The sequence below is a fragment of the Martes martes genome (genome assembly GCF_963455335.1).
Source record: "Martes martes genome assembly, chromosome: 15".
NCBI classification, from domain to species: Eukaryota; Metazoa; Chordata; class Mammalia; order Carnivora; family Mustelidae; genus Martes; species Martes martes.
The window spans coordinates 791573-813607 of record NC_137903.1 but is presented as its reverse complement, the minus strand read 5'-3'; the positions used below and the strand labels follow the sequence as shown (position 1 = coordinate 813607).

At 62.1% G+C, this 22035-nt stretch overlaps 1 protein-coding gene across 4 annotated transcripts in view; it reads left to right on the top strand.

Moving 5' to 3' along the window:
* ADAR (adenosine deaminase RNA specific) overlaps positions 1-21815 on the top strand; it is a 37600-nt gene extending 15785 nt beyond the window's left edge. For 3 of the 4 annotated variants that reach the window (XM_080825221.1, XM_080825222.1, XM_080825219.1), the window contains exons 2-15: positions 4201-5630; positions 7231-7414; positions 7746-7894; positions 8327-8471; positions 8571-8761; positions 15151-15373; positions 15550-15721; positions 16069-16162; positions 16497-16619; positions 16795-16928; positions 18322-18504; positions 19000-19112; positions 19404-19531; positions 19622-21815. In XM_080825221.1, the coding sequence (XP_080681347.1) occupies positions 4912-5630; positions 7231-7414; positions 7746-7894; positions 8327-8471; positions 8571-8761; positions 15151-15373; positions 15550-15721; positions 16069-16162; positions 16497-16619; positions 16795-16928; positions 18322-18504; positions 19000-19112; positions 19404-19531; positions 19622-19859 (2796 nt within the window). In that variant the 5' untranslated portion in view covers positions 4201-4911 and the 3' untranslated portion in view covers positions 19860-21815. The remainder of the gene's footprint in view (positions 1-4200; positions 5631-7230; positions 7415-7745; positions 7895-8326; positions 8472-8570; positions 8762-15150; positions 15374-15549; positions 15722-16068; positions 16163-16496; positions 16620-16794; positions 16929-18321; positions 18505-18999; positions 19113-19403; positions 19532-19621) is intronic. The other variant, XM_080825220.1, reaches the window with a different exon arrangement.
* The last annotated feature ends 220 nt before the right edge of the window (positions 21816-22035 follow it).

Sequence of the window (22035 nt, the reverse complement as noted above, 5' to 3'; positions counted from 1 at the left end):
AAATGAGCCCTTCTTGCCTTCCGGAGCAGGTCTGTGTGCGTCACAGCCGTCCTCATTGTTGCCGGGAACTGGCGAAGCCCAGACGCCCTTCGGCCTTGGGCGGATGGCAGGGTCGCCCGCAGGGTGTCTCCAGGCCAGAAGCGGGGAGGAGCTCCTGATGCCCCCGGGGAACCTCCCAGTCACTGGGCCAGGCAGGGAGGCTGCGCCCCAAAGACTGCGTACTCCTGGGTGCCTTTCCTTGACACTATGGGGAGAGCAGTTCTGGGGCCCGGGAAGCAGATGGTGGCTGCCCGGGCCTGGGTGTGCGGGAAGGAGCTGACCGCAGAGCGCGTGAGAACTCTTCCGGGAGATGGAAATGTTGTGTATCCTCGTGGGTAGTAGTAACAGGGCTGTGTCTGCTTTGAGTCCATACAGTCAAAACTCCCAGAGTGTGGGGTGCCTGGGCGGCTCAGTTGGTTAAGCAACCGCCTCCGCTCAGGGCATGATCCTGGAGTTCCGGGATCGAGTCTCAGCGGGGGTCTGCTTCTCCCTCCGACCCTCCCCCTTCTCATGCTCTCTTTCTCTCATTCTCTTTCTCAAATAAATAAATAAAATCTTTTAAAAAGAAAACCTCACAGAGTAGTACACAGAAAGGATATACTTCCATTTTCAAATGTTACGTATATTTTTTTTCATTCTCTTCCAAAGGATTGGGGGCCCCTGGCCGGAAGGAAAAGCCTTTCTTCACACAGACCAATATACCACTCAGTGGAACGCATGTGGTACGGGTGGGGGCTCAGCTCTGGATCCTAAACGTAGGAAATTGGGTGAGAGTGAAAGGGATGGGACACGGCCATGAAGTGGCTTCGGATGTTGAGGGACTGAGGAAGGGTCCCCATGGGCTGCTTCCCACTGGCTCACTCTCACTCCATTCAGTGGCTCTCCAAGTGGCTGTTCACAAACCATGCTCTGGCTTCACTATTAGGAGACTTGGGGGGTGGGGTGAAGATAAAATTAATAATCTCTCTGTAGAGTTCCATAACATAACTATTTGAACAAATACACTTATATTCTTTCCTTCACACATAGTCCTTCCTTCCTTCCTTGTCTCTGGGTTCGCTCCAGGGTGCGCACAGGTGCACGTAATGGTGAGGCTTTTCCTTCTGTTTCCAAGATGAGCTTGGAGCCTACCTGTTCCTCAGCTTGCTTTTTTGTGGTTATTAATTCAGCCTTGTGTCATTGCTAGATTTTCTCCAGGTGGATATGAGTAGATCGTAACACATTGTTTAAAAAAAAACAAAACACTGCTGTTCTATGGCATGAATGTGTCATAACCTGTGGGGTTCTTCTTCTATAGACAGACAAATATTTTGCAGGTTTTAGCCAAGTAGCAGCAGTTTACGTTTAGCTAGAAGCTGACTTTAACCACTTTGCGAAATAATTGTGTCACCAAGGTCCCTCCAACAGCTAGTGGGAAAATCCCTGAAGTCCCCACAATTCAGCGGGGGGCCAGGCACTCCCCTCTGTGCCCACATACACTTTGGTCCCTAGCAGTGTAGTGGGGGCAGGGTAGAGGGCAGCAGGAGGAACAACGGAGAGACTGCTTGTGCCGCGGGCACTGATTCAGCAAATGTTGGTTGAGGATCAGCTTGAGGGCAGGTGCTGTCTTGGGTGCTGGGAGCACAGAGATAACTGAAACGCTGTCCTCGCCTCCTGGGCGTTCACTGTGAAGTAGACTGTGTCCCCCCCATTAGCACTTGATGGAAGATATCGGGAGTGGGGCCGTGAGCGTCCTTTCTGGACACTCAGTCTTGGTAATCGCCTCGTGATACACAGTGTTATGTGCCGGTCCAACAAACACACACACACACACAGCAGTATGACCAGAGGTAAAGGAACGGACGGTATCATGGGAGTTGAGAGGGCGGGGCTCAAGGAGAGGAAACAGAAACACCCGTGGGCTGAGAGTCAGAAGTCTCCAGAAGGTGGCGGCATTTAAGGAGATCTCGAAGGAAAGGGTCAGACTTGTAACGGGGCCTAGAGAAGCTGCCAGGCCCACTGGACTGGAATGTGGGGGTACAAAGATCAAGGCTTTGTGGCGACCTGGTGAGAAGTACTTAGAGGCCGGAGCTGGAGAAAGACGCGTGTGTGAGAAACTGTGGGGTGGGGGTAGACGTGGGAGGTGGGGGAGGAGGGCAGGCGGCAAAGCTGGCTTGGGTCTCTGCCCTGCATAACCTCGAGGAGAACAGTGCTGTCGACAGTCAAGGGAATAGCAGAACGGGCGGGGTTGAGGGAGAGGGTTCATTTGGTTCAGAATATGTGGTGTTTGAGGTGGGGCAGGGTATCCAGGTGGACAGATCGTCTAGGCATTTGGAAGTTCAAGTCTTAGCTTTGCAAGGCAGTGGCTGGAGGAAATAGAGGAAAGAGGTTGGAGCACTGTTTCTTAGCGCTAGTTTATGTTGGGGGTGGATGAAGTCGACCTGGGGGAGGAGGGTGAGGCCCTCCACACATGTCCCTCCACACATGTCCCTTTCCTCCACACACAAGGGACACGGAGACACAGAAGAAGAGAAGGCGGCGTGAGGGGCGTTTGTAAGGAAGAGTCTCTGTCCAGGGCGTGTTTGGGAGCCTGAGTGGACCACGGAGCGGGGGAAATGGAATCCAAGTTCAGAGGAGGGTGATCCACCGCCCGTGTCCTTCTCCAGCACCTTGGGGAAGCCTCCGTGCGGGAAGGGCGCAGGGCCTCGGGCAGAGGAGGGAGCTGGCCGTGAGACCTGGGCTGAGTGGGGGTGTGTGTAGCTTCAGAATGAGGAAGGCTTGGGGGCCGCGGACCTGCAGCCCCAGCGGCCACTCCGCTCGCATAGGGGCTCCCCGGGAGGCCCAAGCGGAAGCAGGAGATGCACAGGGAAGTGGCCATCGGGAAAGAGCAGGACTCAGCAAACTCAGCCCACAGACCCCGGCGCTCGTCCCCAGCTGCCTCTGGGCCACAGCTGCAGACCCAGCCAGTCCTTTCCTGGGAGACTTTCAGGGTTTGAGGAATGGGTGTCGCCCCAGCTAGCAGAACAGGGAGAAAGAGTGAGGAGTGGACCAGCCACTCAGGTGGCCAAAGGAGGGAGGAGGTGGTGAGCGCGACTAGCCGAGTGCTTGGGTCCCCAGGTCATGCCCCGGTGTGGGGGGTGACGGCCACGGTTACTGAAGGCGGGGCACGGCTGCCTGTGGTCGCTGGAGCTTTCAGGACCTTCAGATGGGGGGCGGGGGGTGGACAAGCATGAGGAGATGTTGTTGCTAGAGGTCGCCCCCCCAGGCCCCTTAAATACCTCCTGCCCCTCTCCCCCTCCCGTGAGCAGCTCCGAGGACAGGATGAGCACTGCCCTGGGTGGAGGCAGGGGTCACAGGTGCACAGTGTCCTGGGAGGTGACAGTTCAGGGCAGCCCGTGTCCTGGGGAACAGGATTCTGAAGGACGGGGGTGGAAACAGCTCTGGAGAGGACAGGGCAGGGACTTGGAGGGGTGAGACCAAGGTGTCCAAGAAGGGGCCCTGCCGACACCAGACACCTGGGGGAGGCTGGGCGGTGTGGGCAGAAGTGCCCAGTGTCTCTTCCAAACCTGGCCACCACACTGACATGTGAAGACGGTGTGTCCTTCCTTCCCTACGGAAATCATCCCCCCACCCAAAACCAAATTCTGGGCTTCCTGGGGAGGCAGTGGCAAGCAGGTGAACCTGTGAGGTTTGCACGTGGGAAGGTGCGCCCCTCGTGGCCTTGGGGGGCTGGGCTCCAGGTCGTCCCGCGCATGTGAGTTTGTTGTCCTGCCCAGGGCACGTCCTGATCCGGGGCTCCCTGGGCATTTTGACGTCATCGTTGTGTTTTTGTTTTTAAAACAAAATAACATTTATTTCTTTGTTTTTATCTTAAAAGCATACTTGCTTTACAAAGTGGAAGGATTCACATCAGCCCCCCAGAATCCTGCCGAGGCAGGAGAGTGCGCAAGGCTCGCAGGAGAGGCCCAGCTGCCACGGCCACCCCGGGCGCCCCTGACGGCTCCCCGGTCGGCCTCCCGCTCCCCTTACTCTGCCCCTAGGCAGTGCCGGCTGGGTCACGCGCCCACCTCTCCCTTGCCTCTGCACCCCTCCGGAGGCAGGTGTGGCCCCCCCAGGCAGAGCAGGCACAGGCTCACCGCCCAGGCCCTTGTTCACATGCTCTTCCCGCTTCTCGTTCTGCAGGGGTGTTCACTCACCAGACCCCGCCCCCAGAGCCTCCGAGGCCATGAGCACAGCAGGCCCAGACAGCAGCCGCCGGGACCTGGATCTTCCCCGAATCTCTTCCAGCTCCAGCAAATAGAGTTTCTCAAGGGGCTGCTCCCTGACGCCCCCCTAACTGGAAAGCAGACGCCGTCACTGCCACCGCTGGTCTCCGAACTCGGGCCGAGGTTTCCAGGACTGCCTGCCAGGAGCAGGGAGCTGGGGGTCTGGGGTGTCCCCGCGGCCGTGCCTCCCAGACATCGGGTGCTCCCGAGGGCGTGCCCGCGTCCTCCCCAGCGCGGCCGCGCTCTGCCGTGGAGAGGTGTGGACAGGCTCTCCTCGCACTTCCAGGAGCTTGGTATCCGCCAGGGCCAGGACGAGAGAGTCTCGGAGCTCGTCCTGCAGCAGCTCGGGGAAGGGACAGCTGCCACGGCCCATGATCTGGCGGGGAGGCTTGGAGTCCCGAAGAAGGAAGTCAATCGAGTTCTGTATTCTCTGGAGAAGAAGGGTCAGCTGTGTCGGGAGGCAGGAACGCCCCCTGTGTGGAGAGTCGCCGCTCAGGCCGGGAGCGGGCCCAGCCGGGTAGCCAGCGCCCGCAGCCGCAGCTGGGAAGTGCCCGCCTCGGCCCCCGGTTTGGAAACGGAAGACAGAAGCTCCGAGCCTGGCTTGGAAGGTCCTCCCGAGCCTGGGGACATGGCCGAGATCAGGGAGAAAGTCTGTGACTTCCTGTTCAACGTGTGCGGCGCCTCTGCCCTGAATGTGGCGAAGAACATCGGCCTCAGCCGGGCCCGGGACGCCAACGCCGTGCTCATCGACCTGGAGCGCCAGGGCGACGTGTACCGGCTGGGCGCCACCCCCCCCGTGTGGCACCTGACCGACAAGAAGCGGGAGCGCGTCCAGATGAAGAGAAACGCGGCCGCCGTCCCCGATACCAGAGGCGACCCGGCGCCCCCCTCCCGTCCCCTGGCCGCACCGGACACCTCGGACAGTGTCGCGGCTGCCGCGGTGCGGAACGGGCAGGAGCCGGTCCTGAAGCTGGAGAGTAGGCAGGAGGCGGCGCCAGAGCCCGTGAGGCCAGAGCCGGTGAGGCCAGAGCCGGTGAGGCCAAAGCCGCCGGCACACGACAACGGCCCCACGAGGACAGGCTATGTGGACTTTGAGAACGGCCAGTGGGCCACGGACGACATCCCGGACGACCTGAACAGCATCCGCGCCGCGCCGGGTGAGTTCCGTGCCATCATGGAGATGCCGTCCTTCTACAGCCACGGCTGGCCGCGGTGCTCCCCCTACAAGAAGCTGACCGAGTGTCAGCTGAAGAACCCCATCAGCGGGCTGCTCGAGTACGCCCAGTTCGCCAGCCAGACCTGCGAGTTCAACCTGCTGGAGCAGAGCGGGCCGCCCCACGAGCCTCGGTGAGAGACCACCGCCCGCCGGCCCCGCACCCCTGCCGGGCAGCCTCGCCCCTCGTGGGGCCCCTGCCTCTTCCCTTGGCCTCTCGTCTTGCGGGGAGCTCGCCCCGCTGCCGGCCCTTCCTCCCGAGCTGCGGGCCTCGCGGCAGCCAGAGTCCCCGCCGAGCCAGGGGGTGGCTGACCCTCAGGCCGGAAGGCAGCTTCCTCGAACCGGCTTCCGTGCCTCAGTGTCATGCCTCCGAGGGCTGGAGGTCGTGGAGCCTGGACCCCACCCGCATGCCGGGGTCCTTCCCTCTCTTCCCTGAGCGGAGTTCCCGGGACAGGCACAGAACAGGTGGCGTGGCCCGGGGCGCGCACACGGGAAGCAGGAGCAGGTCGCCAGGCGGCTCAGCTCCCCTGGGGACCAGGTAGTGTGAGCGTCCACGGCTGCCCGCCTGTCCGAGGTGGAAGTCACGTGCCTCCTCATCTGTGCGGTCAGAAAGTCCCTCGCTCCGCCAGCCAGCCAGGCGCCACACGTAGGCCCCTGCTGGACAGACCGGGGGAGACGGGGGGTTGCCCAGATGGGGCTGCTGGAGGCCAGAGGCCGCGCCGTGCCACCCCCGAGCCGGCCATTGGGGCGGGAGAGAGTCCCCTTGCCTCCAGGTTAGTGGGCTGGTGTCCAAGGGCGTGGCTTCCCAGCGGTGACCCTTGGTCCTTCTGTCCATCATCTTCACTTCATGACACAGACAGCCGGCAGGAGCGCGGTTTAGACGGGGCCGGAAGCCAGCAGGGCCAGGACTGCTCTGTGTCTGGGACAGAGGCCGGGGGGGCGTCGTGCCCCCTCTGCCTCCACTCCCCACCCCCCAGAACGGGCAAGAGCAGTAGGTTTTGTGGTTAACCTTTTTTTGGACTCCAGCTATAAGAAATGTTGGTGCAATGTACAAATATTTCAGAAGACCTAAGAAGTAAGAAGTTTGACCCACTTTTCTCAGTGAGATCGCAGGTTGAGCAAATACCCGAACAGATTTGAAAACTTGAGCACAGGAGGTCCAGGTTAAGTCCAGAGGCCCAGAACAAAGGCTTTTTGGTCTTCTCTGTGACCAGGGGCTCTGGACAGATGGGCCTTAGTTGATTCAGACCCAACCGTAGGGCCCGGTCTCCAGGGAGTGGGGGCAGGGGCAGACCCGGGGCCAGCAGGTGCCGAGTGTGAGGCCGTGCGCGTGAGGCCGGGCAGGCTTGGGGCTCTGTGTGTGTGAGGCCGTGCGCGCGTGAGGCCGTGCAGGAGGAGCTTTGCTGTCTGCAGGAGCCGCCCCGGCGGCAGCCAGTGGACCCGCTGCTCTGGAACGACGGCTGCCGGTCACTGCAGTGGTGTCTTTGGCTGGTGTTTTCTGTGCGCGCTCTCTCTTAACTCGTTGCTGAGAGATGGCGGGTCTCTCCGGAGCTGTGTTTGCTCTGATGAGCTCTGGGAAGAGTCCCTAGCTGCCATGTTTCCGGAAGGTAGGGGCTGAGGCTCCAAAGGGACAGGAGCCCCCATGCATAGCAGGAGGGCACCAGGGTGCAGGGCCCCGCGGGGAGGGCGGCAGGGACGGCCAGGCCTGCACTCACCCATCTCCTCGCTTTCAAGATTTAAATTCCAAGTCATCATTGGTGGCCGAGAATTCCCCCCGGCGGAAGCCGGCAGCAAGAAGGTGGCCAAGCAGGACGCAGCCCTCAAAGCCATGACCATCCTGCTCGAGGAAGCGAAAGCCAAGGACGGGGGAAGACCAGAAGAGCCCTACGACTGCTCCACAGAGAAGGGGTCAGAGAAGGTAGGCATCTTGCCTTCTGGGGGCCCCGTGCTCTGCCCCCGCCTTGGCCTCACTCCCCTGCCCCACGCCCAGCGCCCCTGCTTGCCCGCCTCCCCGCACAGCTGGGGTGGCAGACCGCCAGGCTGGAAAGTGGCCTCAGAGATGGCTGAGTCCAAGCTCGGTCGCTGGCAGGTGGGACACGGGACGCAGGACGCTTAGTGACTCGGCCTTTGCTGCCCTCTCCCTCTGGGCCGTCAGCCCGTCGTGGGGGGTTGACCCCTCACCGGCCTCCCCGCCGGGACGCAGCGGCTGTGGTTTCTCAGCCGTTTCTCTCGTCTCTCGTTTTCTCCAGTCGGCAGAGTCCCAGCCCAGCGCCCCTTCCGCCGCAGCCTTGTTTTCGGGGAAGAACCCGGTCACCACCTTGCTGGAGTGTGTGCACAAGCTGGGGACCTCCTGCGAGTTCCGCCTCCTGTCCCGAGAAGGCCCCGCCCACGACCCCAAGTACATCTCTCGCGTCGGGCATCTCTGCCGGGCTTTCCCGGAAGAGTGGTAGCGCCCTCCTGGCCTTCTGAGGGGCGGCCGGTCGTCCCGCTGAGCCGTCGCCTGTCTTCCACACGGGAAGCAGGGGAGCCGCGCAGTGTGCTCACTGCCGTGCTGCGGACGGCCTGGGATTAGGACCTCAGAGGGTGATGCAGGGACCGAGCGCTAGGGAGCTTCTTGGCCTGGCGGTAGCTGGTGGTGGGTCTGCAGACCTGGGTGTCCCTGGGGCTCTGCACACTCTGCATCCCGGAGGACGGCTCCCGGAGGAGGCCTCAGGGCCCCGACACGTAGGGCCGCATGGGCCGAGGCGCAGAGAGGCCATACCAGCTCAGAGAGGCCGGTCTGCAGAGGCGAACGGTGCCGCTCTAACCCAGCTCCTCTGTGTCCTGCCAGGTTCCAGTACTGCGTGGCCATGGGAGCCCACACCTTCCCCACCGTGAGTGCCCCTAGCAAGAAGGTGGCCAAGCAGATGGCAGCCGAGGAAGCCATGAAGGCTCTGCACGGAGAGGCCACCAGCTCAGCGCCTCTGGACACCCAGGTGGGCCATCGTGGAGACCCCGGGACCCAGCACTGCCCCTGACACCCCCGAGCTGCCCCCGTGCTCACGGTTCCTCCTTGTGCACTGACTCCCCTTCAGCCCGGGGGCGCGAGCACAGAGCCCTTCGATAACCTGCAGTCCGGGCTGCCCAGCAAGGTCCGGAGGATCGGCGAGCTCGTCCGGTACCTGAACACCAACCCCGTGGGCGGCCTGCTGGAGTACGCCCGCTCCCACGGCTTCGCAGCTGAGTTCAAGCTGGTCGACCAGTCCGGCCCTCCGCACGAGCCCAAGTGAGTGTCTCGGCCCCGCAGGCCACATGCCCGGAGGGGGGAGGACAGGCTGCCCCCGGGGCCACAGGGACAGGCCGGCCTGGAAGATCCCCGTGGCCGTCTGGAGTACAGTCAGTCCTACAGCAGGTGTGCTCCATTTTGATTATTTTTGATTAATTTTTTAAAGGTTTTATTTATTTATTTGACAGAGAGAGAGATCACAGGTAGGCAGAAAGACAGACAGAGGAGGAAGCAGACTTCCCGCCGAGCAGAGAGCCCGATGTGGGGCTCGATCCCAGGACCCTGGGATCATGACCGGAGCTGAAGGCTCAGCATTTAGTTTAATTTTTAAAGGAATACATATGTGCGTAGAAAATCATTCAGGCTCCTTGAAAAGGTATGCCAGGAAAAGTCTCCTTTCTACCTCAGGCTGATAGTTTCCTTCCCCAGAATTACACATAACCAGCTTCTTTACTACTTCTAGAAATTTCCATGCATATGTTACTTTTTCATTTTGCTTTTTAAACAAAAGTAAGTATAAATCCTGTTCTCGTGCACCCGACTCCCTTACTCACCAGCGTGTCTTACACGTCGTTCCGTGTCTCGGATGCCCACACCCGTCACAGTCCTTTCTGTAGCTGCATATTTCTGGACGTTTTCTAAATCTTGTGGGTTTTTTTGTTTTTTTTTTTTAACATAAGCTTAGCACTGGGGGGCTTGTCGCGAGCCCAAGACCGAGAATCACTGTGGCCCCGGCTGGCCGGGCACCCCCGCAGCTGCATATCCCGCAGCGTCGGTGCTTCCGGTGTTAAGGCTCTTTCATCGCGCGGGAGGCACAACGGTCTCTCCTGAAGCAGACGCCCGCACCCGTCACCTGGGCTGGGAAAGAGGACGTTGCCGTAGCCGGTGCGGCCCTAACTTTGTCCGGGTGCGGAGCGGTCCTGCTGCCGGAGGCGGTCTTCGTGCTCTGCCTGCTCGCGAGGGCGGTTCCGGGCCGTGAACAGTTTTCAAGGGTTTCGCTCTTGGTGTAGGTCACACGCGCCTTAAAATGCAACCCAAGAATCTTGTCCCCCCGCCTCGCGCCCTGACACGCCGCCGCGCGGTCCTCACGCCCCCGTGCGTCCTTCCAGACCGTCTTCCCAGAAGCGCAAGCCGGGCCGGCGTGCGGCCCCTTTGTCGCGGATGCGCGTGTGCCCTGAGCCCTGTGGGCTGTTCATGCGTAACAGGGCGACCTCGGCGAGGTTTCCGGGTCCCGCTCTCTTTTCTGTGGGAAGGTGCTCCGTGGTTCCCCAGTGCACTGACCTGGGCTGTCCGCCAGCCCCTTGTGACCAGTGTGTGGGTCATTTCCACACTCTGTGACACCCGTGAATGACGTCTTCATGGGCGTCTAAAATTTCGGTAGACGTTGCCAAACCTCCCCACAGCGAGATTAGAGCAGTCGATGCTTCCATCGGCTGGGAAATGGCTCGCCCCGTCCTAACCAGTGCGGAGGCAGGGGACTCCCTGCAGTCCGGAAGGACAGAGCTCGTTTGGGATTTCCTGCCCGGCAGGTGCTGGGTGCAGTCTTCACTTCCTGCCTTTTTTCATAAAGGCAGAAATCCTCTGCAGATGTTCTTTGGTTGGTAGAAAGAGGTACTCACGTAGGTCTTCAGTAAAGGGGGAGTGGCGTAACGTGAACTTTGGAAACGGGACATCTGAACCAAATTTTTACCTTTGCCGTTCTAAAACGTGAGAAATGGGGTCTTGGTGCCGTGCAAAGGTTAGTCTGTGTCAAGATGTTTGTTGTTGTTATTTACCGAATAATAATAAGGACAAAGTTCAGAGTCCTCTCCAGAGATTCCAAAAAGACTTTTAATAAAATCCAATGTCCATTCAGATTAAAAAACCAAGCCGTTAATAAAGTAGACATTACTGCATATCTCCTTAAGAGCGGGGTCACAACGTCGGTCTGAAGTCCGCCACCGGGCGTTCACTCCGCGTTGAACAGGGAGCTGTTTGCGGCAAGGTCGGGACACGGGGGTGCCCGGGTCCCCGTGCTTCTCGGCACGCCGGCGCCGCCGGCCTGTGGGGACAGAGAAGGCAGGGAGAGGACGCTGTCGTCTGGCACAGATCGGGCTCGTGCCCCTGAGCCAGGTGCGAGCGGCGGGCGGGCATCCCCAGGTGAGGGCAGGCGGGAGAGCAGGGCCTTGGGAAACGAGGGCGGACTCGGAAGCCTCCCCGCGTGCGGAGGAAGCGGTTCACGGACGCGGGAGAGGAAAGTAGCCTGTTGGCAGCGGCAGCGGAGCAGGTGCACGATGCGCACGTTCTGAGCAGGAAACACCCCGGCTCCGGGGCTCTGTGATGAGGTGGAAAACCCGGTCTCACGACCGCAGCTGGGCCCAGACAAGTGGTTACGTTTCACGTGATCCTACTGGGGACGGGATGGAACTGACTTCTGGGAGACCCGCAAGACCTGATTCCCGGGTTCATATGAGAGTCCGTGTGGGGTGCCTGGGTGGTCCAGTGGGTGAAGCGTCGCCTTCAGCTCAGGTCAGGATCCGGGGGTCCCAGGGTCGAGCCCCGCATCAGGCCCCCTGCTCAGCGGAGTCTGTTTCTCTGTCTCCCTCTGCTGCTCCCCCTGCCTGTGCTCTTTCTGACAAATAACTGAAGTGTTCGAAAAGGGGAAAGAAAATGAAAAACCCAGGAGAATAGCCAGAAAGTTCTGAAGGACCTGCACAGCCCGTGGCGCCAGGCCGGCTCTCACGGCAGACACGGGGGGAGGGGGCTGCCCACCGTGTCTCAGCAGGACATCGCTGGTGTCTGTCTCCGTGCCACATGTCATCTCGCGTCCAGGACTTCAACATAAGGCAGGGGCGCAGGATGGCTCAATGCGGCGCGAATCTCCATCTCGGTGTTCTGGGTTCAAGCCCCACGCTGGGTGTAGAGATTGCTTAAAAATAAAATCCTAAAAATATATACATAAATCATAACATCACAGGTGAAAGTGGGGATTTTTACTTGAGAACTTTGGAATGGCAAAGCTTTTCCATGAAAGAAAATCAGAAAGACAGAGGTGTGGGTGGGTGTCAGGAGAATTGGGGTCTTAAAAGGCCACCTGGGGGTAAAACACCAGGGGCCGATTTCTTTCTAAGTAAGGGGTTCTTTCCACTGAGAGGCGTGTGAGCTAAATGCGCATGTGCTCAGTGTGCTCACGTGTCCCTGAGTGTCCTCCCGAGCGTCACAGTGGGGAGTGGAGAGCGGCGCTTTCAGGGCGCGGGGCGCCCCGGGAACCCTCCTGCACCCTGCACGGCAGCTCTGCTGTTTCAACGGACAACCGAGGTGGTCTGCGGACCGGTGAATCGTGGGGCGCGCCCACCGCGGTGCCGCGCACGGGGTGTACAAACGGGCTGTGGGACACCCGTGGGCACAGCGGGGGCTCGGGGAGGACTGGGATGCAGGCACGGGGCCAGCTCTGCGAGGATGGAAAACTGGGCCCAGTGTTTGCTTCTGGAGATGAGGGACGCTCATCACCCTTCCATACTTAACGACGGGAACATTTACTTATGCGGTAACCCACTGCTCAGTTTTGTTTTGTTTTGTTTTTTGTAAGTATTTAATTGGCAGACAGAGATCACAAGCAGGCAGAGAGGCAGGCAGAGAGAGAGGGGGAAGCAGGCTCCCCGCCGCACAGAGAGCCCGATGCGGAGCTCGATCCCAGGACCCTGAGATCATGACCTGAGCTGAAGGCAGAGGCTTAACCCTCTGAGCCCCCCAGGCGCCCCCACTGCTCAATTTTAAAATGTGGTTACAGGAGAAGAACTCATGACGCAGAGTCTTACTTTGAATTTGTCTCCGTAGTAAGTGATGTTGACTCATTTCTTCACGTTCGCATGTTATCTGTGTTTCTTGGATATGAACCACCTGTTCATGTCCTTGTCTGTCTCTCGGCTCTGACCTCCTCCCGGGAGAGCGTGAAGCCCGGTGAGAAGGACTCGAGGACACCGGCCCAGGCCACCCGGAGAGCCTTCCGGCCTGTGACGGGCACGCTGGCTCGCAGGGCCTGCCCTTGGTGCCTAGCGGCCCTCCCGTGTCGCCAGCCTCGCCCCTCACGCCTTCCTTCTGTCCGGCTCCCCTTCCGCTTGCGGGAAACCCTCCCTCGCACTTCCGGGACTCAGGCAGGATTTACGGACTTACCAGGAGTGAGGGGAGGGCGTGAGGACCCCCGGGGCTGCGGGCCGTGGAGCCGCCGTAATGGCTCTGTGACAGGAGAGCACGGCTTCCCTCTGTCCGCCCTTCTCGGCGACCGTATGTCAGCATCTCGCTGCTGGACGGCGCCGGCTGTGGGGGCCGAGACCTCCGCAGGGCCCCGGGCTCCCCTCCAGCTTCCTTGTCGCTTCGACTGGGCTCGAGTCTGGCCCTCCTGAAGGAGAGCTCTTGGGTTTCGCCTCTTAGGCTCTTTTCCTCTGGTCCTTCCCATCTCCGTGGGCGACCTCACTGTCCCCCCAGTAGCTCACACCAGTGGTCGGGTGTGGGTCATCACGTCCAGCCTCTTCACCTCCCTCGAGGAGACCAGTCTCAGGCTCTGTCTTAGACGTCCTGCTCTCCAGACCCTCCCCTCCTGCCTCCAGCGGCCTCTCCTCTCCACTACACTCCTTTCTTTGTTATTCGTCCAGAGAACGTTTCTGGTCTCCGTTCTGTTTGGACAGGGGCCAGATTGGAACCAGTGATCCCCTAGAGAGACGTAGGGTCTCCCGTCTCGTGTGTATTCTAAAGAGCTCGAGGTGCGTGATGGGTTGTGAGTCTGCTTGGCGTGGCCTGACTTCGTGCGGACGGGTGCCGTGCCGCGGCCTGGGGACGGTTCGGAGAAAGCCGGAGCCCTGGGCAGGGCCGGGTTCAGCGCAGGCCTGCGGTGGGAGGGGAGCGAACCTGCCAAGGCGGGAGGCCCGGCCCGCCCACACCCGCCGCAGAAAGCCCCTAGGGACGGTCTCTGCTCCCTGCTGCCCTTGGCCCTCTCCCCAGCATTTTCACTACTGTTTCGTCCTAACGTCTCTGTCCCCCTCTTCAGATCCCTTTTTATTCAGACTTTCACCAAGACCCTCTTCTTACTCCCAACTGACGCCCGTCTGCAGTGCTGCATTGAGGAAGGGGCGGCAGTGACAGGAGAGACGCTTTCTCTTCCCATGGCCTCACGTGCCTGCCTGCACCTGCTCTGCTGCGCGGGTCCCCCCAGCCCCGCGCCCCGCACCCCGCACCCCCTCCAAGCACCCCCTCCCGCCCTCAGCCCTGCATGCCCGCAGCGGTCAGCGGGCCTTGCTGTGAACCACCTGGCAGGCCCCCCCGGCCCCCTGCACGCCTCACCACCGCACCTCCTCTTGTCTTCGGGGTTTTGGCTTCCTTAACTCGGTGTCCCCAGCGCGCCAGAAAAAGGGAAACCACGGGCCTCCTACGGTTACTAGGCACAGGGAGCGCGGCTGGTGGGAGTCCCAGCGTCCGACCCCCAGCCTGACCCCAGCCTGCGCCATGTTTGGTCCCCACGTACAGCGGCTGTTTGCCGTGTACGCAGCGGTTTGCTCACGGGGATTGTGGAAGCCGGCGTTGGGCCGTTTCTCCAGCGGCGTCTGCCCACGCCATGTCTCTGGGCTCATTTCGGGGATTCTCACAATGTCTAAAATTCTCCGTATTTAGCAATCTGTGATCTGTGGTTACGAGTCACTGAAAGCTCGAACGGTGGTTAGCATCTTTTTAGCAGTGAAGTGCTTTTTAATTAGGGGCGCGTGTTGTTTAGATCGAAGGCCGTTGCACACCTGAGAGGCTCAGTAGAGTGTAACCCTAACTTCTGTTGCACTGGAAAACCAGGAAGTTGGTTTTATCTCATTTTATCCCAAAACTGGCTTTACTCTGCTGGTCCGGGCCCCAGCCCGCGACGGCTCCGAGGGGAGCCTGTGTGTGTGTGTGCGCGCGCGCACAGAACTCGTGTTCTCTTCAAACGTGTGGAACGACGTGAGATTCTCCTGAGCCTCAAGCAGGACCCCGCTGCCTTCTGGTATCTTTCACACCGCGTCCCCAGCCCTGGGGCTTCTGTCACCCCCCGGCCCGCGCCCAGCTACTGGCTGGCACGAGGGGAGGCGTGAGGCACGCCGCGGCTCGGGAGCCCGGCCCCGAGCCTCTGTGGACCGGGGCACCTCGTCGGGGCTCAGTGGCCCGGTGTGCCCCTCGGTTCTGGGGCCCCCTCCGATCTCCGGCGAGGGACTCGGGACGCCCCACGAAGCGTCGTGTCTCAGCGCGTCTCCCGCTGAGCGGAGTCGGGTTAGAGATGAGCGAGCAGCGGGAGCAGACGGGCGGCATCTGTCTCTGCGGAGGCCCCCGCGCGAGTCCCCGGGGCCCGGGTCCGGTCGGGCGCCTGTCTTCACGCCCTGCTTCTCCTCCCAAAGGTTCGTTTACCAGGCGAAAGTTGGGGGTCGCTGGTTCCCGGCCGTCTGCGCGCACAGCAAGAAGCAGGGCAAGCAGGAAGCGGCCGACGCGGCCCTGCGCGTCTTGATTGGGGAGAGCGAGAAGGCGGAGCGAATGGGCTTCACAGAGGTAACCCCAGAGACGGGGGCCGGTCTCAGAAGAACTGTGCTCCTCTCCAGGTCCCCAGAAGCACAGCCAAAGACAGTTAAGACGTCGACTCTTGGTGCTCTCTCTTTGCGGGGTCCCGCCGACCCCTCTCCGGGTGGACCTGGCGCTTCACTCGCCGTCCTGGGCCGTAGTCGGGGGCTGTGGCGGGGGCCCCGGCGGCACGCGGAGCCGGGCCCGCACGCGAGCGCCCTGACGCAGCCTTGTGCCCGCAGCTCCCGCTCAGCGGCAGCACTTTCCACGACCAGATCGCCATGCTGAGCCACCGTTGCTTCAACGCGCTCACCAACAGCCTCCAGCCCTCGCTGCTCGGCCGCAAGATCCTGGCCGCCGTCATCATGAAGAAGGCCTCCGACGACCTGGGGGTGGTGGTCAGCCTGGGCACAGGTCGGGGAGGCTCGCTGCCTAGGCCCCGGGGCGGGGGGCAGGGGCGGGGCTCGAGGCGGGTTCCATCCCCAGCCCCCCACAGACCGCCCGTGCACCCCCCCACCCCGGGGCGTTTGGGCCCAGGCCGTGATCTCTGGGCAGTGGGATCCCGCCCCTGAGAGGTGGGAGCAGGCTCCACGGTCAGCGGGGCGTCCCCTGTCCCTCCCCTGCCCCACCCCTGCCCAGACGCCACTCGCGCTCCCTCTCTCTCAAAAAAAGAAAAAAAAGGAAAAGCTGAACAGCCTCTATCCTGTCTGCCTTCGTTTCCCGGGGAAGGGTCACGCGTGCTGTCCCCCCCCCCCCCCCAGGGAACCGCTGCGTGAAGGGGGACTCGCTCAGCCTGAAGGGGGAGACGGTGAACGACTGCCACGCGGAGATCATCTCCCGGCGCGGCTTCATCAGGTGGGTGGGCCGGGGGCCGCCCGGGAGCCCGTCTCACGCCCGACCCCTCGGGGCTGGGGCCGCGCCGCTGCAGAGCCCGCTTCTGCACCAGGCCCTCTTGGTCCTGTCGGGGCGCGGACGCCTTCCACCTGCGTCTGGGGACCCGGGGAGCCCCTCGCCAGCCCGCCCGCTCTGCCCTCGAGCTCACGTGTTTGACAGGTCAGGGGACAGAACCGAGACCGACCCGAGAGGCCGGCTAGCTTTCCGAGGTGTCTGGGCCTCGGGGGGAGGCCTCCCCCGACGGGAGGCCGGGCCACAGAGGCCACTGCGGTCCTAGCCACGGCTCCCCTCGTAGGTTCCTCTATAGTGAGCTGATGAAGTACAACCCCCAGACGGCGAAGGAGAGCATATTCGAGCCCGCGAGGGGCGGAGAAAAGCTGCAGATAAAGAAGAGTGTGTCGTTCCACCTGTACATCAGGTCCGTGTGGTCTCGGCTGCCCCCAGAGCCGGCCTGTCAGGCCCCGGGGTCGGGCGTCTGAGTGCCATCCTGGGCCGCACTTGGCTCAGTGGCCTGCGGGAGGCTGTGGGAGAGGCCCTGGGGACTGGGGGGGCCCCCGCACAGCTGGGCTTTCACGGACACCCCTGTCCTGCAGCACGGCCCCGTGTGGGGACGGCGCCCTCTTCGACAAGTCCTGCAGCGACCGCGCCGTGGAGAGCTCCGACTCCCGTCACTACCCCGTCTTCGAGAACCCCAAACAGGGCAAGCTGCGCACCAAGGTGGAGAACGGTGAGTGGCGCGCTCCCTCACGCCCACGGGAAGGCTCCTGCTGAGAGGGGTGACCTGGGGACGGCGGTGCGGCGTAGAAGGCCAAAATTCCACTTGGCATCTGTAGTCGGGGAGCTGCGCAAGTCAGGGAGGAGGTGGAGTGCCCACCTGGCTAGAGACAGAGGTGTGGGAGTCCCCTTCCCGGCCTGGGGGGCGGGGGGAGAAGGGACGTGGGACCGAGTCCAAGGAGTGACAGAGGTGGGCGCCAAGTGTGCAGCTGCACAACTGTCTTCCGTCCGCCGGCCCCTCCTCCAGGGCCTTTGGTGGGGGGGTGTCTCCTCATCCCCGCCCCCCGCCCACTCAGGCCAGGTCACCTCCCTGCTCAAAACCCACAGAGCTGCCCCCGACCCAGCAGCTCGTTCTAGGGTGCGTCCCCAGGAGAACAGACGAGTGCATGCTGGTTCCTAACGGCAAGGGGTGAAAGTCACCCCAGTCTGGCCACTGGCGAGTGACCCGAACGGGGTCTGTCTGCGTGGTGAGGTCGGTTCCACCGTGAGAGGGGCGCGGCACTGGCTCCTGTCACAACACAGACGAGCCCTGAGAAGGCAGCCGGTCACCGAGGTCCTGCGTCTCGTGCCTCCGTTGATGCACAACGTCGGGGATACAGAGCAGGCCTCCCTGTGGAGACAAGAAGTGGATGTGTGGCTACCTGGGGCCTGGGCTGGGAGGGCTTAGTGCACGTGGGGATGCTGCTTTTGAGGGCAGTGAAAGGTTCTGAACTTGACCATGGGGAGGGCTGCACCCCTGTGAACATACAAAAAACCATTGTGGCTTTAAATGGGTGAATTCGAACTCAGTAGAGCTGTCACTGAAAACAGCCACATGGTTTCCCACTGCCCTTCATGCAGAAGCCAGGCCTGCACACACGCAGGTGCCTCAAGCCCACTGGCTCTTCATCAGCAACCTGGACAGCCCAGCCTCTCGCTGCCACAGGGCCTTTGCTTGTGCTGTTCTCAGTGTCTGAACCTGTCGTACTCAACTGTTGCTTCTCCTGGTGTCTTTGCTACCCTGGCAGTTCCAGCCCCGGAGGGCCCCCCACTGTCCACTGCCGTCCCTCCCTCCCGGCTCTGAGCACTGTTCCGTTCGGAGTTCTGTCTGGGCTGCTTTGCTTGCTTGCTGTGGATCTGACCCTCTCCAGCCCCACCCCCACCCCCACGAACGTTCCAAGAGCGCAAGGATCTTGCGGTTTTGCTTCCGTTGCTCCCGCACGGAGTAGCGTGCCCAGTACTAGCCAGTGCAGTCTATGAAGACTGACCACACACAGCCTTGGCCCACGTGGGAGGTGTGCGAAGGCCACGCCGGGAAGGGGCCCGGCCCAGGGGCCCGTGTAGCTCTGACCTCAGTCCCTCCACAGGGGAAGGCACAATCCCAGTGGAGTCCAGTGACATCGTGCCCACATGGGACGGCATCCGGCTGGGGGAGCGGCTGCGCACCATGTCCTGCAGCGACAAGATCCTGCGCTGGAACGTGCTCGGCCTGCAGGGAGCGCTGCTGACACACTTCCTGCAGCCCGTGTACCTCAAGTCTGTGACGCTGGGTGAGGGGCTGCTGCTGCCCGCCGCCCCGTGCCCACTGCTGCTCCCTGCACCGTCCCCGTCCCGTCCCGTCCCCACTCCTGCTCCCTCCACCGTCCCCGTCCCGTCCCTGCTGCTGGCCTCCTGCCAGCTGGCCCTGTCCTGTCCCCACTGCTGTCCCCCCCCGTCCCCATCCTGTCCCCACTGCTGTCCCTCCCCCCCAGAATCCTGTCCCCGCACACTGCCCGCGCGCTGGGGGGAGGCGTGTCCCCTCACGGTGGGAGACCGTGGCTTCTGGTGGCAGCATCTGGGCTTCCTGATCAGACAACAACCCCCCAGCACGCACACCTGAAGCCCGAAACGTGCCTGTGGCTCTGGGGCCATGTGCCCTGCACAGCCACCGCCAGCAAGGCCTGCCACCTTGGTCCCGACCACCCACTCGCACTTGCGCGCCCCAGTATGTCTCCGCCTCGCGGCAGCGCCCACAGCAAGCTCAGGTGCCCGCCTTTCCCACGCAGGTTACCTCTTCAGCCAAGGGCATCTGACCCGTGCCATCTGCTGCCGTGTGACGAGAGACGGGAATGCCTTCGAGGACGGACTGCGACCCCCCTTCATTGTCAACCACCCCAAGGTGCTGTAGCTCCCTCCACTTTCTCTTGATGTTTGCTGTGGCCGGGGGGACACCTCACGGGTGTCCTAGGAGCTGGTCCCTTCATCCTGTCGGCCGCCGGGGGCTTTCTGCTTGGTCTGGGACCCGTTTGAATTGAGCTGGGCTTAGTAGGACCAGAGTCTGTGCCACACAAGTCCTAGCCGAGAGGAAAGATCCCGAGCCACCCCCCCCCGCCCTTGGGGGTCCCGAGTCCCTGCGGCAGGACCTTCTGGAAGGTCGCCATCTGTCCCCTGTCTCTCCCGGGACCTCTAGGTTGGCCGAGTCAGCGTGTACGACTCCAAAAGGCAGTCGGGGAAGACGAAGGAGACGAGCGTCAACTGGTGCCTGGCGGACGGCTATGACCTGGAGATCCTGGACGGGACCCGGGGCACCGTGGACGGGTGAGGCGCCGGCCATCTGCGGCGCACCCTGCCTGCACGCCCCGCCTTCTCAGCTCCCTGGGGAGTAATGAGCGGTTTTTGTTCCTCCAGGCCACGGAACGAATTGTCCCGGGTCTCCAAAAAGAACATTTTCCTCCTGTTTAAGAAGCTCTGCTCCTTCCGGTACCGCAGGGATCTGCTCAGACTGTCCTACGGTGAGGCCAAGAAAGCCGCCCGGGACTACGAGATCGCCAAGAACTACTTCAAACAGAGCCTGAAGGACATGGGCTATGGGAACTGGATCAGCAAGCCTCAGGAGGAGAAGAACTTCTACCTCTGCCCCGTGTGAGGGGCCAGGGACGGGGGGCACCGGTGGGCTGGCGCTTCCCTCGGCGCGTCTGTCTGGAGCCGTTCCTTTCCTCTTTTCTTTTCCTGGTGGGAGCACTGCGGTGACACCAGGAACCGTGGTGTCCCCGTGCCCTGCTTCCGCCGGGAGCCAGGCCCGCCCACCCACCTGCCCCCTGCCCTCTCCACCAGAGGGAGGCGCGTCGTCCCCTCTCGCCCACCTCGTGAGCCCCCCTCGCCCCCCCAGCTCAGACCCGCTTTGGTTTCCACTTCCACCCCGTGCGTTTGCCGCACCCACGTCTCGGCGTCTGGGTCGGGCCGGGCCGCGCCGAGTCCGGCCAGGGCTGGAGGCCTCTGTCTCTCTCTGCCCTTCGCGATTCCCGCCTTAGGATCGTTATGTTTCTCCTTTCCTCCGCGAGGGCCAGAGGTGACTGTCATTCAGTGAAACAGGTGTGAGGACAGGAGCTGACGAGCGCGCGCAGTTCATCGCCAGGCCGGGCCGTCGGGGACGGGGACGGGGACGGGGACCCGGACCCGCAGGGGGCGCTCGGTGACCTTCGGGTCTTGCACTTTAGCCGGTGGGGGCTGGGCAGCAGGGAGGGCTGGCCTCGGACTCGAGCCCACAGGAGCCCCGCAGGGTGACACCAGCCGCCCCGCCACACAGACCGGCCTCGTGGGACCACCGCCCCCGCCGTCCTCCGGAAGCATTCCTGGGGGGTGTCCTGCTGGCGGGGACACAGACCCCAACCCCGGCAGGGAGAGGTCCTGCACCGCGAGTCCCCTCTGCCCCGATAATCAGGACTGAGAGGACGGGCGGAACAATCCCACCGGGCCGGGTCCCCGCGCCGCCTCGTCCCTCTCTCATGACCGTGACACCAGGGGGCGTTGGCCGAGTCATGGGTGTGTTAGTTTTTAAAAACTTCATAAATGTTGATTCTTAACTGCTACAGAGAACCTAGAAGTACACAGATTTTAAAATCAGATTTAGTTTTTCGTTTACCCAAGACTTCGGTCTGCCGGAGAGCTCCAGAGGGGCAGGCCTCGGGCTGTCGGGGGGGGGTGGGGGGCTTCTGCAGAGTCGACACCCGGCCCCAGTTGAAACCACGTGAGGCGGAAGCCCGTCCGCACCCCCGGCCAGCTCCCTGGAGCTCGGCTCTGCCCACGCCAACCAGGCCTGAGCCCGCCTCTAGGTGACCCCTTGGTCCCTGCCCACCGGCCAGGCCAGGCCCTCGGGTGACTGTCCCCCCACCTCGCGCCCCCCTCACTGCTGACGAGGCAGCCCGTCCGGACCCCTCTCCCGCCGTACGTACCCACACACTCTCACTCCGTTCTTGTGGCCACTATTCCCTCTGCTTCTGACCAAAAATTGACCAAAATTTAAACAAAAAACCAAGTTTTTTAGACGTATACTACTAAAGAAGTCTGAGGAACAGCCAGGTGTCCCGAGGAGCTGGGGGGGGGGGTTCGGGGCCTGTGTTGGGGGGGCGGGGCCAGCCCCCCGGGGCGCCCCACCTAGAGGCGGCTGGAGGGTCTCTGACCAGGAGCCCCAGGGTCGGCCTCTGCTGCAGGAAGGGGGCCCGCTGTGCCCCCAGGACTGGAGGGGCAGAGCCCCCCCCCGTGCTCTACTTTCTTGTCTGATCTTTGTTTTTAGTAACCAGGATGCCCTTCTTCCTTTTTTAAAATGATCTTTGTAGTTGGTTTGTCCGAACTGTGGCTGTTGTGCATTCTCTGAATAATCACTTGTGAAACCGTCGCTGCTCGAAGCTACTTCCTTGACTCACGTGGAGCGACTGTGCCGGTCTGGGTCCTGGTGCGGCTCCAGGAGCGGGTGGGAGGGGCCCAGGCACGGACTCGGTGTGGGGGGGCTGCCCCCGGGTCCTCGATTCCGCTTTGATGTGTCCCTTGACAACCGTGACTAACAATATACATTCCTCGGAAATAAAGAGAATCTGAATTGTTAGGAAGTCTCCAGTTGTGGCTTCCCGGGGAGGGAACGTGGGGGCAGAGGCACCGCGGCCCTGCGGTTTCTGGGGACAGAGCCCCAGCCTGACACCTTGTCCTCTGGGCGGGAAAGCCAGCACATCCGCAGCACACGCAGCCCTCGTGCTCTGCTGGGGCGTCCGTCCCAGCCCCTGCCCCGAGCAGCAGGCAGTGCGTGTGCAGCGGGGGCTCGGGGGTCC